At 65.6% G+C, this 13,688-nt stretch overlaps 1 protein-coding gene across 7 annotated transcripts; it reads right to left on the bottom strand.

The window, feature by feature from the left end:
• Positions 1 to 4,178: 4,178 nt before the first annotated feature.
• Positions 4,179 to 13,450, bottom strand: GPR35 (G protein-coupled receptor 35). 7 transcript variants are annotated; one of them, XM_047773964.1, is made up of 3 exons: positions 13,351 to 13,450; positions 13,056 to 13,160; positions 4,179 to 7,572 (listed from the first exon to the last, which is right to left on the bottom strand). In XM_047773964.1, exons 2-3 carry the CDS (start codon positions 13,058 to 13,060, stop codon positions 6,648 to 6,650), a joined length of 930 nt encoding a protein of 309 aa, XP_047629920.1. In that variant the 5' UTR covers positions 13,061 to 13,160; positions 13,351 to 13,450; the 3' UTR covers positions 4,179 to 6,647. The 7 variants fall into 7 exon arrangements, with proteins under 7 accessions (XP_047629920.1, XP_047629924.1, XP_047629926.1 ...); XM_047773968.1 differs by lacking the exons at positions 13,056 to 13,160; positions 13,351 to 13,450 and adding an exon at positions 12,418 to 13,046; XM_047773970.1 differs by lacking the exons at positions 13,056 to 13,160; positions 13,351 to 13,450 and adding an exon at positions 12,438 to 13,046.
• Positions 13,451 to 13,688: the final 238 nt, after the last annotated feature.

Raw genomic sequence — 13,688 nt, 5'->3', positions numbered from 1 at the left:
AGCCCCTGCTGGCCTCCTGCACCTCAGCAGGTGTAGAAGGCCCGTGTCCAGAGCCATCCCAGCCCTTCAGGGCTGCTGGGCCCCGTGGCCGCTCGTTTCATGGGCCCGGGGGCTGCCTTCGGCAAGAGCCCCGGAAGAGCCGTTTTGCCAACTCCAGTCGCTTCTGGCCGTGGCAGGGAGTCATGGTGGCTGGCGACGTGTCCTACTTTGACGCACCCTTAAAGCGCCATACGGACTTGCGTGGGGCCCTCTCCTTAATAGATCGGTTCTCCGTTGACCACCTGCCTGATCTCATGGCCGGGCCATCGGCCACCCCCCATGAGTCAGTAAGAACCCAAAGAGAGAGGCCGACAGCGTCCGTCCAGTCCATCGAGCGGACTCGCTTTCACCACCTTGGCTCCGTGGTGACCGTCCCGCTCCTGCCCTTCCCCCGGGCCCGCCGTCCACAAGGCAGGCAGCCTTCTGTTGGCCCAGGGGAGCCGCTCACGGGGCACCTGCACCACGTAGCAGTGGGTCTGGTAGCTACGAAGCCAGCGCAGGGGGAAATGAAGCTCCCGCTCAGGGACACGGCGGCCTCTTGGCACCCCCCCTCCCCCGCAGCGTGCACCCGCGTGACCAGCTAAAAACCCTTCTCTCTTCTGCCCGAACTGCTCCGGTCCCTGACCGCCCCTGCCGTGTCTCTGGCATCACGTAGGCTGTCAGGAGCAGTTCAGGCTTTAGGATTGGGCTGTGCCCCTGGGTCCTAGGAGTGGTCACCATCAAAGCGCGATAGCTGGAAACCTCCTGGTCCTGTATCCCAGTGGTCGCCGCTGGGGGGCGCACCGCCTCTTGCCGTGAGACCCAGCCCGCGCCCTGCAGCCCCTGCACCGGGCAGTAGCGCCACGTGCCTTCAGGTTCAGTGCGTCCTCCCGCACTCTGGCTTCTAGCAGGATGCTCACGAAGGCGGTAACCCTTGGTCCACCAGGCGTCCTCTACTCTAATAAGCTCCGTGGGCCGGACCATCTCCCTGGTCCCATTTAGAACGCCCGACAGTGTCGGCTGGAGGGTGGCTTTTACAGGATTAGGTGCATAAGTGTCGCCCAGTCGGACACCGTGTGGATGCCCGGGCCGCGTTCAGCTACAGCAGGTGCGCAGCTCGCGTGAGGTCGATTCAAGCATCCCAATATCATCAACTGCTCACCTTCATCTCGTCAACTCTTGCCTTCCTTTCTCCCCTATCTAACTTCAGGTTCTATCGGGGCCTCACCCATATTTTGGAATCGCAGTGCACGGGGCTCCCGGTCAAGGGGTCCCGGAAGTGAGTCCCCTCCGAGTGGCCCCCGCCCTTCCAAGAGCTTCTGAAGATCCAGAACCAAGAGAGATGCTTTTCCCTTCTAAGATTACTTTCATTCTCTCTTAGAAGCTAAGTGTTTCCACGCCATCCCATTTGTGGGACTTGCAACGACAGTCTCGGGTTTTTGCAAACGAATGAAATGAAATAATCCAGAGCCTCAGCAAGAAATTTGTTTTGTCTCCTGAAATAATTTTGAGGCTTTTCTCTTTTATTTTTATTGCTATTATCTAAGTGCTCAGATAACATCGCAAATGGGGCCTTGATAGAACCATAATTCTGAGGAGAGTGTTTTCTAAATTACATTCTGTGGCTGTGAATCTGATCAGTGCCCGGCTGCGGTAAAAGCAACAAACCAGACTCGCTTGCTCACGGCGCCTTCCTGGGGAGCTTTGGCTAATGTCACAAGCAGAAGGACCAAGGCCTGTGGTACCCGGACCCACAGGGACCTTCCAGCAGACCCCATGAGACTGGAGGAGCACGAACGCCAGTTCTCAGAGCCGCTCGGCGGGAGAGTGCGGGCGAGGCGGGCCCCTCCCTGTGCTCTGCTCAGGCGCTCAGGCGGCTGTTGGAGGAGGCCTGGGAATACTTCTAAGAAGGGGTGACTTCACTTCTAGCCAGGGAGTCACCCCCAGGCTCGGGCCTGGAGATGCCAGAGGGGCTCAGGCTCCGAGGGGCACTGGCAGGGAGGGGGCAGCCTCTCAGCCTCAAGGCCCCCCCCCCCGGGATCTCCGTGGGAGCTAAGGCGAGACTCCGAGGGCATGAGCGGGAGCTTTCAAGACGGACCTGCCTGGGCCTCACCTGTACTTATGCCCGTGGCCCCACACACTGTAGTGGAAACCCTGGATTCAAGGACCCTGGGATACAAGCGAGAGCCCTGGGGCCAGTAAGGAAGCCACCTGAACCTGCACTCAGGCAGCCGGGCCCAGGACCCCACACCGGACTGCGGGCCGTGGGCTTCCCCGCGGACAGGGCAGTGCCCGCAGGCCCTAGTACCCTGGGCAATGGCAGGCAGGGGCTGGCCGAGGCCAGGCAGCCGGGGGGTAAAGGTCGGAGGGGGTGGGAGAGGAGAGGTGCTGGCAGGGAGGCAGAGGCGCATCAGTGGAAAACGCACCTCACGACAAAAGCTGTCCCCATCCGGGAGCCCTCAAAGTCCCTAACGGACAGCAGCACCTTGTGACACTGCGGCCAGGCGAGCTCTAGGTGGACCATCTAAGTCAACTCTCTCACTGCTTGCTATGGTCACAGTGTCTGCCTGTCCCCAAATTCATATGTCGGCGTCCTTGCCCCATGAGAAGGTGTCAGGAGGTGGGGCCTGGGAGGGGATTAGACCCTGAGGGCGAGGCCTCCTGATCGGGGTTGGGGCGGGGGTCAGTGCCCTTATGAAAGAGGAGGGGGAGCTCCCTCCTCTCTGCCACCGCGTGAAGACCCAGGAGAAGACAGTGAGTCAGGAAGAGGCCCCACTGGAACCCTGCCACTCCGGCACCCTGACCACGCCGGGACCCTGATGCTGGGCTTCCAGCCGTGGAACCTGCCATGGATAAGCCACCCGGCCCCTGGGTTCTGTTACAGACCCTCACCGGACTGGGACAGGCAGGACAGAGGGACGCGGGCCAGCAGGACAGGCGTGCCACAGACCCGTGACCGGCGCTGGCAGCTGGAAGGCAGCTGGTCACGCCCACGGCCTCCCCGCCCCGCCCTGCCCGTCTGCACGCAGGCCTCTGCTAACCGTGCTATTTTCATCCTGTTGATTTGGGCCGCAGTGAGTATTCACATTCCCTTAGTAAATTAACTAAAACCTTCAATCCCAGCTGGTCGCAGCTGTGCAAGGAGAGGCAGGTGTGCGGGCAGTGGCGTCCCCGCTGGGGGCGAAGGCGAAGCCCCAGCCTTCCGCCTCTTCCCCGCCCGCCCCTCGCTCTTCTGGAGCCTGAATCGCGTTTGGGAAGCGAGAGGGGTGGACCAACGGACCCCAGCCCCAAAGAAGAGAAGCTTCGAGGAGGCGGCATCTGGGGACCCTCCCCGCCCCTCCCCTCTCCCAGGAAAGGAGGAGCCAGCAGCGAGAAGGGGTGGGGCCTTGGTTGTGGGCGTGGCCTGGGGCAGAGGGGCGGGGCCTGGAGCCTAGGGGACGGGGCTGCTGTCTGGCCCCGCCCCTGAATACCGATGCTCCGCCCCCGCTGGCCAGGGCTGCCCTATCCCGCCCTTCCGTTCCCTTGGGGCGCTCACACACCCGAACCAGGCCACCCTAACTCCCGGAGGCCCCCTTTCTTCCCCCTTGAACAGCGCCCTTAGAGCGTCCCACTGAATCCCTTGGCTGCCCCGCATCGAGGTGGGAGCCCTCATCCTGGTCACCGCCCGCCGTTGCTACTCAGGCCTCCCCCCCTCGCCGTCCTGGCCCTGGACGCTTCCCCCTTGGACCCCCCAGAGCATCCTTGCGTCCTGGCCCCGCCATCCAGCGTCCAGCTGCAGCACAAGGAAGTGCCAGCTTGCCAGAACCGCCTGGCTCCTCTGACGCACCTCCCCCCCCCCCCCCCTGCCACCTTCCGAACACCCAAGCCCTGTGTCCCCCCTTCACCGCCTGGCCCACTTCCCAGCCTCTCCCCTCCCCACCCTCCCCATGAGAGACCCCAGGAGCACCCCCAGCCCTGGAAAGTGGCAGGTCTAAAGGCTCTAGCAAGTTCTCTGCCATGGGTCAGCAGGGGGCCAAGGCCTCACCTCCTCCTGCTGGCCAGCTTCCACTCTGGCCAGCGGCAGCCTCAGGAGGCGGGGGCAGGGGCTGTGGGCACTGTGGCTGCTCCTGAAGGTTGGGTTCTTGTCTCGTTGAAGAAAGAATTCAGACATGAGACGGAGATTTTGAGAAAGGAAACGGAGGATTTATTTTAAGTGAGAAATACACCTTTTAAGGAGAGGCGGCCAGAGAGGCGAGCAGCTGTCCTGCGTGTTTTGGGCGCACCCGTTACATGGGGCATCTGATTTTACGGGCGGGATAGTCACTGGGAAGTGGGGCTTGGGTGTCATATTCCTTATTGTCATCCCAGCTTCACCTTCCCGAAGGGAGGAGAGATTTTCGTCGGTATTTAGTTTTATTGGAAGTGTCATGGCATCAGCGTAGGATGGCTGCTGCTTATCTGCATAGCTAATTTTATGACCATTTTATTATAATGAGGGCATGATGAGCAACAGGTGACATCTGGACCCTGGAGATTCACACCCTTTTCCACCTCTTCTTGTCTGCCCCCAGGGCACCTGTCCCCAGAAGCTCTGGTTTCCTCTCAGTCTGGAGGTTCCAGCTTCTCTTTGTCCCCCACGGACACGGCTGTTTGCATGATGTGTGGTTTCCTGCCCTCTGGCCCCAGGCCCCCTTCTCCTGCTCTTACAGTGCCATGTAAAAGGCCCACCGATGGCCATCAGAAGTGCCCTGGGCACCTACTGCCATCTCACTGAACTAGGGTGGTGGGGGCAGGTGAGCACGTCCAGAGCCGCCGGGTGAGCCTGTGCCTCCTGGGAGCAGAAGACCCCAGTGCCAGGCTGTAGGTGGGGCCCCTGCTCCTGTAGGTGTTGCCCCAGTGGACACTCTGCAGGACCCGTGTGGGGTGCCCTCCCGGCCTGGACACTTGGCCCTGGACTGCAGGATCCCGGCAGGCTCGGCGGCAGCAGGCAGTTGCCACCTGGTTGACTTCGCGACATGGGTGTCTGTCCACCCGGGAAGGTGGCAGCCGAACACCCAGAGCGCCAGGCCCTTGAGTGGCAGGCCCAGCACCAGGAGGAGGCAGATGGAGATGCTCGTTGCCACGGGACACTCTGGTCCATGCTGCAGCCACTAGAGTCCTTCCCGGGGCAGCGGCCACAGAGTGGCTGCTGACAGTCTGCCAGGGGTGGGAAGTTGGTGGGAGCTTCAGCGGGCTCTGGGGCGAGGAGGGCCCGGCCAGGTGGAGCTTCACTGGGCCCGGGAGAGTGTGCTGCAGCCTTTCTCTCCCCCCACCCCCACTTCCGGCGCCAGCCCCGGGACTCACCTGATCGGGGCCAGCCCTCCCCTAGCCTCAGGGCTTTCCACCAAGGCCCCCTCCAGGCTGCGGGCCCACCACCTCCCCACCCCACCCAGTGGGACGAGGGCCCCAGACAGACAGGGGCTCTGTGGTGGGGGTCCTTCCTGGGTCTCTCCACCCAAGGCTTCCGGCCAGCCCAGGACCGCTGTGGGTCTGCCCCAGGCCATGTGGCCCTGGGTAAGGTCCATCGTCCAGTGGCCCTGGGAGAGGGGGGTGCCCAGCTGGTCTGGCAGGCAGAGCTGGCCCCTGGTCCTTCCTCAGGCACCCAGGGCACCCAGTGGCTCTTTGGGACCCTCTGACCCTTGCGGCTCCCAGTCTGCAGGACAGCAGGAGGGGCGGCACGCGGCAGTGGGGGGGTGGCACCGGGGACGGGGGAGGTGGGGGGGCCCAGGCCGGCCTGGAACAGCTCTCTCCGTCTGTCTCCCTCCCCTGACCGCCTCCCAGGGTCCTCTCTCCTTGTCCTTCTCATGACCTCCCCTCTCTGGCCCGTCTTTCTCTCCTGCGGTCCCTGTCCGCCCCCCACCCCTGCTTCCCTCCACCCCCCCTTCCATCCTGCTTTCTCCCCATCCGTCTCGCCTTCTCTCCCATCTCTCCGTCGTTCTCTCGTCCAGAGACCGTCTCTGTCCGTAGCGGCTCCTCCCCTCCCCAGGCTGAAGCGTAAGATGGGGCTCCTTCCAGCTCTGGCCCTGGCAGAGGCCGTGTCCCCTGCCGGACACAGAGCCAACTGTCCCCTCTGCCCCTCCCTACGCGTGGTCTCTGAGTTCAGGACCAGCTGCCCACACTCAGGCCTGGCCCAGCTGCAGACAGAACTCCAGATGGATGGGGACGGAAGGGCTGTGACGTAGGCGGGGGCCCCTAGGGGAGCCCTGGACAGTCACCAGGGAAGACGCCCCTGGTGTGGGTGCGGGTGGCACACACAGTCTGCTGGGGGGCTTTATTCTGGCCCCTGTGGGTGGCGGCGGCAAGCTGGCCATCAGAGCCTCCCGGTGCCCAACAGCCACCCCCGCCTGGTCCAGGTGTCCTGGGCTCTGGGCCCAGCACGGGAGCCCAGGGCCCCTGCGGTGGCCTTGCTCAGGCCTCAGTCCTGCCATCCTCCCTGTTCCTTTTCCACTGGGTGGGGGGTGGGGTGGGGGGGGCTGTCACCTCCCCAGGCTCCATGCCTGGTTGTCCTGCCCACCTGGGCCTCCTGACAGCACCCCCCCGCCCACGGCGAGCTCAGGGCTGGTCACAGGTCCCCAGCAGGCAGCACCTCGCGGAGAGCACCGCCTCGCCTCCTAGGCCAGGGTCACGCACAGAGAGTCCTGGCTCTTGTGGGCCTTGGCCCTGGAGGCCGCGGGCAGCACGGACGCCTCCCGGAACTCCTTGGCCATGTAGTAGTAGCAGACGGCGTCCAGGCAGCAGTTGGCATCCGAGAGTCTGCCAGTGATTTCCATGGCGAGTTGGCCGACACAGGGGGGCAGGCCCACGGCCACGCGCAGCGTCAGCACCACGTGAAAAGGCAGGAAGCAGACCACGAACACCACCAGGTTTGCCAGGACCATGCGGGCGGCCTTCCGGCTGGTCGCCGCCTGGCCCGCGTCCGCGGCTGGCCTCCGGGCCAAGGTGGCCACCACCTGCAGGGAACAGAAGCCCAGCACGGCCAGAGGCAGGTAGAAGCCCACCAGCGAGAAGGCCGGCGTGTGCGAGTTCTTCCGGGAGCGGCTGGTGAAGCAGAAGCCGCCCTCCTGCCTCTCCAGGAACCAGCGCAGCACCAGGGAGCCGAGCACCAGCGCCCAGAGCGCCAGGCACACGGCCGCGGCCTGGCGCGGGGAGCGGAGCCTGCGCGCCTGCAGCGGGTGCCGCACGGCCACGTAGCGGTCCACGGCGATGGCCGTGACCAGGCCGATGCTCATGTACCTGTTGGCCAGGTAGGTGCCCTGGGAGAGCTGGCAGAGCGGCGTGTCCCCGGTGCCCCTCAGCGAGTACAGGAAGAAGGGCAGGGCGCAGAGCAGGCAGAGGTCGGCCAGGGCCAGGTTGGCCATGTAGATGCGTGTCTCTGTCCACTGCTGCAGGCGGCAGCACAGCACCCAGAGCGCCAGGCCGTTGAGCAGCAGGCCCAGCACCAGCAGCCCGCCCGTGTAGGCGAAGAGGACATGCACGGCCGCCTGGGACTGGTTGAGCTCCCTGGAGCCGCACGAACTCTGGTTCATGGTCCTGGGGCTGCAGGAGGGGGCGGGGCGTGAGGAGCGCAGCAGGATGGGGACCCCCCCCCCCGCCCCCCGCCTCTGGCCAGGGAGGCAGGACGTGAGGCCCCAGCCCCCACTCAGGGCCCCCCCCAAGGTCACGCTCCCAAAGAAGAAATCTTAAGGAGCTCCGAGGCCCCCTCCAGGCCACCCCTGCCCCCCCGGGTCGGAGGGAAACGGGGCCTTCAGGGGCCAGCGGCCCCAAGGTGGCACAGTGAGCCAGGCCAGGGCGGGACCCAGACCCCCCTCCCCTCTCCCGAGCCCTCCTGGGGGCATGGGTCTGCCTGCTGTGGGCAGAAGGGAAGGCGGGGCTCCCTGTCCGCCTCTGGCCCAGCCACGCCACCCCCCGGCTGTCAGGACGGGGCCCAGGGTGGGGGAAGCCTCGCCCAGCCCCACTGCCATTCCCACCAGGCAGGGCTCAGAGGCGACACCAGGACAGTCCGAGGACAAAGCCCAGGGTGGCCTACTGCCCCTTCCACCCCTCAGCGAACCTGGCACCTACCCTGGCACCCCAGCCGGGTGGTCAGGTCCTAGGCCACCGGGGCCGCTCCTGGCGGCTGAGATCCAGCAAAGGCTGGGGCTGCAGCCAGCTCTCCAGAAGACTCCAGAGCCCGGGGCTGTGTCCTCCCTCCCTCCTGTGCATCACCCTCTTCCCGAGGGGCGTGGCCTCCCTCTTCCTCCTCGCCCCTCCCTCCCCCTCTTCTGCCCTCCCTCCCGGGGCCTCCCAGCTCTCTGCCCTGAGGCCCCACTTTGACTGGCTTGAGGCTCCCCTGGGTCAGGGGCGTCCCTTGAGCTCCCTGCGGTCCGGGCTCAGAGCCGGTCTCGCAGGGGTGCCCGGCCCAGCCCACCGGGGCGAGGGTGAACCTGGTCAGTGGTCTGACATCCAGGGCGTGCAGATGGCACAGGCAGGCTCTGATTCCCCCTGAGCTGGGCAGCACCAGGGTGTCAGACGCATGGGACCGTGCAGAGCACACGTGCGTGAGTGGCACACACCCCAGCCCCCTCCCATCCTCCCACCTTGGCTCTTCTGGCTGGAAGGGTGGGGCGTGCATGGGAGTGGCCCCTTCCCCCGACGAGCATCAGGCCCCAGGAGTCCTCTGCCCTTAGGTGGGGTTTGGAAGGGGGGGGTGGGTTCTGCTCCCCGGCCCCCTCCCCACACGGGGAAAGGAGGACGTCTCAGAGCCCAGCACCCCCAGTGGCAGGTTCACTGGTGCCTGGGTGGGGGGATCATTTCCTCAGCTGCAGCCCCCTGGGAGCCCCCAGACCACAGTCCATTAGGGAAGCAGGAGCCCAGACTGCAGCCGGAAACAAATCTCCACCCGATTATCCTGCTGCATCTCGTCTGAATTTTAATGGCACACTTGCCAGCAATTAAAGTTTCATGAGCCCTCGCGCTGCGGTGACACCTGTACCCCTAAGGATCTCTCTCGGTGTTTTTGAGGGTTCTGCACGCTCTCTCCACACCCTGGGCAGGTGCGGAGACCCTCAGGCCCCGGAACCCCTGGAACAACCACTGGGACGTTCCCTTCCCGCCCGCCTGCCCTGCTGGCTCCGGAGGCCGGCTCTGTGCGGTGCCCTGAGCCCAGGACCCTCGGAGCCTGCTGGGAAGACCCGCTGCTTCTGCAGCCCGGGCTCGGGTGCGGTCTTCTGTGCCGTAGCCCCCGCCGAGCTGGACCCAGGGCTGGCCCCTCACTACTCCGGCCGGTGCTGCCCCTTTTGGACCCTCCACAGCTCAGGGCACGGCGGGCGGCAGGTGGCAGGCTGTGCTGGGCCCTCCCCCATGCCCTCCGCCCAAGAGGTTGCCTGGGGCTGAGCTCTGGTCCCCATGCCATGGGGTATAACTTTCAGTCTAGCGTCAGTGTGACCCAAAATTTTGTGAGGAAAAGTTAAAAAAGTCCAGCCGCAGCCTTGCAGGATCCGGTGTTGCCATGAGCTGTGGTGTAGGTCACAGACGGCTCAGATCTGGCGTTGCTGTGGCTCTGGTGCAGGCCGGCAGCTGCAGCTCCGATTCCACCCCTAGCCTGGGAACCTCCATATGCTGCGGGTGCGGCCCTATAAAGACAAAAAGACAAAAAATAAAATAAAAAAGTAAAAGTTTGGGAATTCAGGTCCCAAAGTCCAGCTGAAGCAGCATGGGTGCCCCGAAGCCACAGCAACCAGCTCAGGTGCCTGTCTGGGCCAGCTGTGGGCACGGGCCCTGTGTCCAGGAGAAGGACCCCCGCTGGCCTCCTGCTTGAATGGGCAAACTGCCACCTCCAAAACCCTCCACAGCTGCCGCCCAGCACGGCCGAGCAGTCAGAGCCCTGGGCTGTGGGTCTGCCACTTCCTGCCGGGGGACGCCGTCCCGAGGGGGAGAGCGCCTCGGAGGCCACGCTTCCTGCTCCCGTGGTGGATGGTGATGGCGAGACTGGGCTGCTCCCCCACAAGAGGTCGGAAGCCACACCCTTGGTTCCGCCCTGAGACACTTCTGTGGTCCTCTGGGGACACAACGTGCCCGCTGCCACCCTCCCTGTTGGCCCCCACAGCCCTGCAGACCCCCGGCGTGGGATCTGAGGCAGAGAGTGGGGTGCAGACCCCATGGCCAGGCACCTTAGAGACCTTTGGAGCTGGGACCCTGCTTTAGAAATGGCCCAGGACCAGGGCACGTCTCACAGCAGCGCTTGACCTGGCAGGACAGCCGCACCCAAACGCCCCTTTCGCCGGGCTCCACCCTGGGGAGATTTCAGAGATTCGAATGAGGTGGGGTCCAGGCCCCGGGTGATACCACCAGCTCCTCTGCATTGCTGCCCACGCCTGCTACGACCCCCACCAGGCTCAAGCTCCCTTCCCAGCCCGTCACCCCCACAGAGCTCCGCCGCCGCCACACGCTGCGGAGAGTCACAACCCACATCACCTGCCAAGGCCCCCCATCTTCCTGAGACCCCATCACTGCCCTCCCTGCCAAGACCCCATCAGTGCCCTCACCTGCCAAGACCCCCCATCAGTGCCCTCCCTCCTGAGACCCCCCCCATCAGTGCCCTCCCTGCTGAGGCCCTGGCCGTGCGGCTGGCACTGACCTGCAGTCAGCCTTCGTTTCCCTCCCGAGCTGCCTATGCAGGTGCCGCCTGAGACAGGAGGTGAGGAAGCAGGGCAAGGGGTGAGCCGGCCCCCCCAGGCTGTGGGCAGGCTGACGTTAGCAGAGCGGGGGTGACTGACGGGGTTTCCTGGTGCCTGCATCAGCCGCACCTCAGGGCTACCTGGGGGAATTTCTGGCAGAGGAAGAGGGGTGCCAGGAGCTCCTGCGTGGATAGCTTCCGGGAACCTGCGGGCCCGATCTGGCGGCAACCTGAGCTAGCACGTCCAGACCGCTGTGCACCCATCCCGCCACCTCCGGAAAGCGCCCGGCCTTTCCCAGGGCTGAGCCCCGTGGCTGCGGTCGGAGGCCTGGCCCCCGCCCAGCATCCTGGCACGCAGATCTGCCCCTTCGCAAGCACCTGCCCCCGTGCTGAGGGGGCCCCACAGCCCTGCGTGGACGCGCTGCAGGCCCATTTCCTGCCGCCGGGATCTTCCCTCCGCTCAGGCAGCGGCCCCAGGTCACACCCACCTCCGCCCAGAGCCTTCTTTTGTAAAACATTTTTTTGGGCTTTGGTGCAGCGGCCTATGGAAGTTCCCAGGCTAGGCGTGGAATCAGAGCAGCAGCCGCCGGCCTACGTCACAGCCACCGCAGCATGGGATCCGAGCCAGATTTGCCACCTACGCCGAAGCTCTCTTAACACACCGAGCGAGGCCGGGGGTCAAACGCCATGCATCCTCATGGATGCTTGTCGGCTTCTTAATCTGCTGAGCCACAGCAAGCACTCCCGGAAGGCTTCCTTCCAGACCACCCCTTCCGCCAGTGTAGACCCAGGCTGGAACGTGTCCCTCCCCAGCTCCTACAGGCCCCACGGGCGTTCTTCCTGGCAGGCCTGTCCACTCTGAGCTCAGCCCCAGAAGCCCTGCTCAAAGGGGCTCTTGCCGCGGTCCCTACAGACCACGCCTCAGCCCCACGCGCCTGATGCAGGGCCTTGTCCCCTCAGCTTGGGCCCTGCAGCATCGGGCCACAGCATCACTGCACGACTGCAGGGGCCACAGGGAGCTCCGACCCCACCCTGCCTGTTTCCACTGCGGAGACTGAGGCCCAGAGGAGGGGGGGTGGCTGGCCCAGGCCTCCTGACCCTGGGTCCCGGGACCCTGGCCTGCCCTCCCCATCCGTGTCCACCTCCCGCCCCTCCAGCCCCCCGGCCCCCCTCCCGCCCCACCTGGCTCTCTCCACAGAACTTCTGAATTTCTCGTATCCTTAGTTCTCGCGCAGAGAAGGACCTCAGCCAGCCAATCCTGTTGACTGGTCAGCAGGGGCCCCGACTGGAGAGTCCAACCCAGTGGCCAGCGCCAAGGAATAAGCAGATTCTTGGCCCAGGGCAAGCGCTCTGTAAACACGAGTGGCTTGGGGCTCAGAACCCTTCTGCTCAAGTGCTGGGGCATCCCCCTGGGCCCACAGCACTTCCCTCTGGCTGTGTCGTGGCCGGCTCCTCCCTGGGGGTGGGGGTGGGGGGCTGCCCAGGGCAGGGCTGGGTCCTTTCCTCAAGGCCCACTGGACCCTCGGGGGTCGGAGAGGCCTGAGGCTTGAGGCGCCACGCCAGAACCATTCCGCCTGCTCAGACTCAGAGGAGGACTGGCCGGGCCTGCTGCCCTGCCGGCCCCACCGTTGAGCCCTGGACGCTCTGTGCTCAGGCGCAGGCAGGGCTCCATCTCTGAGGCCCCCCTCCCGTGCCCTGGCCCCCACCTCCGAGGTCCCGGCCCCTACCGCTGCTGCCTGCCTCGCACCTGCTGACCCGGGAGAGCCCACGCACAGCCCTGTCGGGTGGGGGTCCGGGCGCAGGTCTGTAGGAGGATGCTCCTGCCCCCTCCCCTCGGAGAGCTGGGCCGTGAGAAAACGGGGCTGTTGCTTGTGGCTGCGGCCGTGAGGTCAAGGCAGATTCGAGAGTGGCATCACTGCTAGAGGAAGCTTCCTCGCGGAGGGGCCCGGGGGGCGGAGCCACCCCAGAGAGGCTGCTGGATGTGGTCCAGGGCCCCTCCCCGGGACCCCGTGGGCTCGGAGCTCATGCCCCCGCCAGGCTCCTCACCTGGGGTGGGAGCAGAGCCCTGTCTCCAGGCCCCGGGAGGGAACAAAGACCTAAAGGAGGGGATTAAGGACCACGGCCTGGAAAGAGCGGCAGGACCCCCGGGACACCCAGGGAGGGCGTCCTGGGCCGGGCAGCGCCCCACTGGCCAAGGGCCTGGACCCGCCTGACCTCTCCTCCCCAGGCTACACTGCCCACTCCGACCTCACTCCACACCCCGGCCTGCCCTCTCCCGTGCCCACCCTCGCCGGCCCATGCGTGGGCGCCGTGCTGGACACGGGGTGGGGGGAGGTGGGGCAGGTGGGTGCGCCAGTGCACTCACTTCATGGGGCTTCACGGAGGGCAGGGCAGGACCAGGAGGCTTCTCGAAGGAGGTGGCCCTTGAGCCGGCCCCGGGAGGCGGGGGAGGCAGCCATGGGGGGGCTTCCTGGAAGATGGATGGGCGTGAGAGAGGCCTTAGAGCTGGGAAGGGGGTGGTGGAGGTGGAGCGGCGGGAGCCCGAGCCGACAGCCGCTTTCACAATCCCCAGCGCAGGCCTCTGCCCACAACAGCTGGGCGGGGGGAGGAGGAAGGCGGGGGGGTGGGCGGGGGGGGGGTGCGGGGCGGGGGGGTCTCACATGCCCGCAGGGTGATGTGGCCATGTGTGCGGCTGCGTCTTCTGAGCCTGACCGGGGGTCTGGCAGAGGCTGGTCCCTCGCCGCCTCAGCCTGGGGCAGAGGAATGCCCCCCCCCACGTCCCTCCCCCCACCCCCCTCCCGCATCTAAGATGTCGACTCTTCTTCCTGGTGGGTTTTGCGTCACCTCCAGTGTGTTAAGTATTTCAGTCTTTATCTTGATTCCCGATAAAGTCCTCCTGGCTGTGGTGCCCAGGCCGGCGCCACACCTGCCTCCCCACCCCACCCTGCGCCCCGGGGGGTCTGGTGGGGGCCGGGACCCTGAGCCTCCCTGGGGCCTG

This window comes from Phacochoerus africanus, chromosome 3 (genome assembly GCF_016906955.1).
Source record: "Phacochoerus africanus isolate WHEZ1 chromosome 3, ROS_Pafr_v1, whole genome shotgun sequence".
Taxonomy (NCBI): Eukaryota; Metazoa; Chordata; class Mammalia; order Artiodactyla; family Suidae; genus Phacochoerus; species Phacochoerus africanus.
This window is presented reverse-complemented; position numbering and strand designations above follow the sequence as displayed.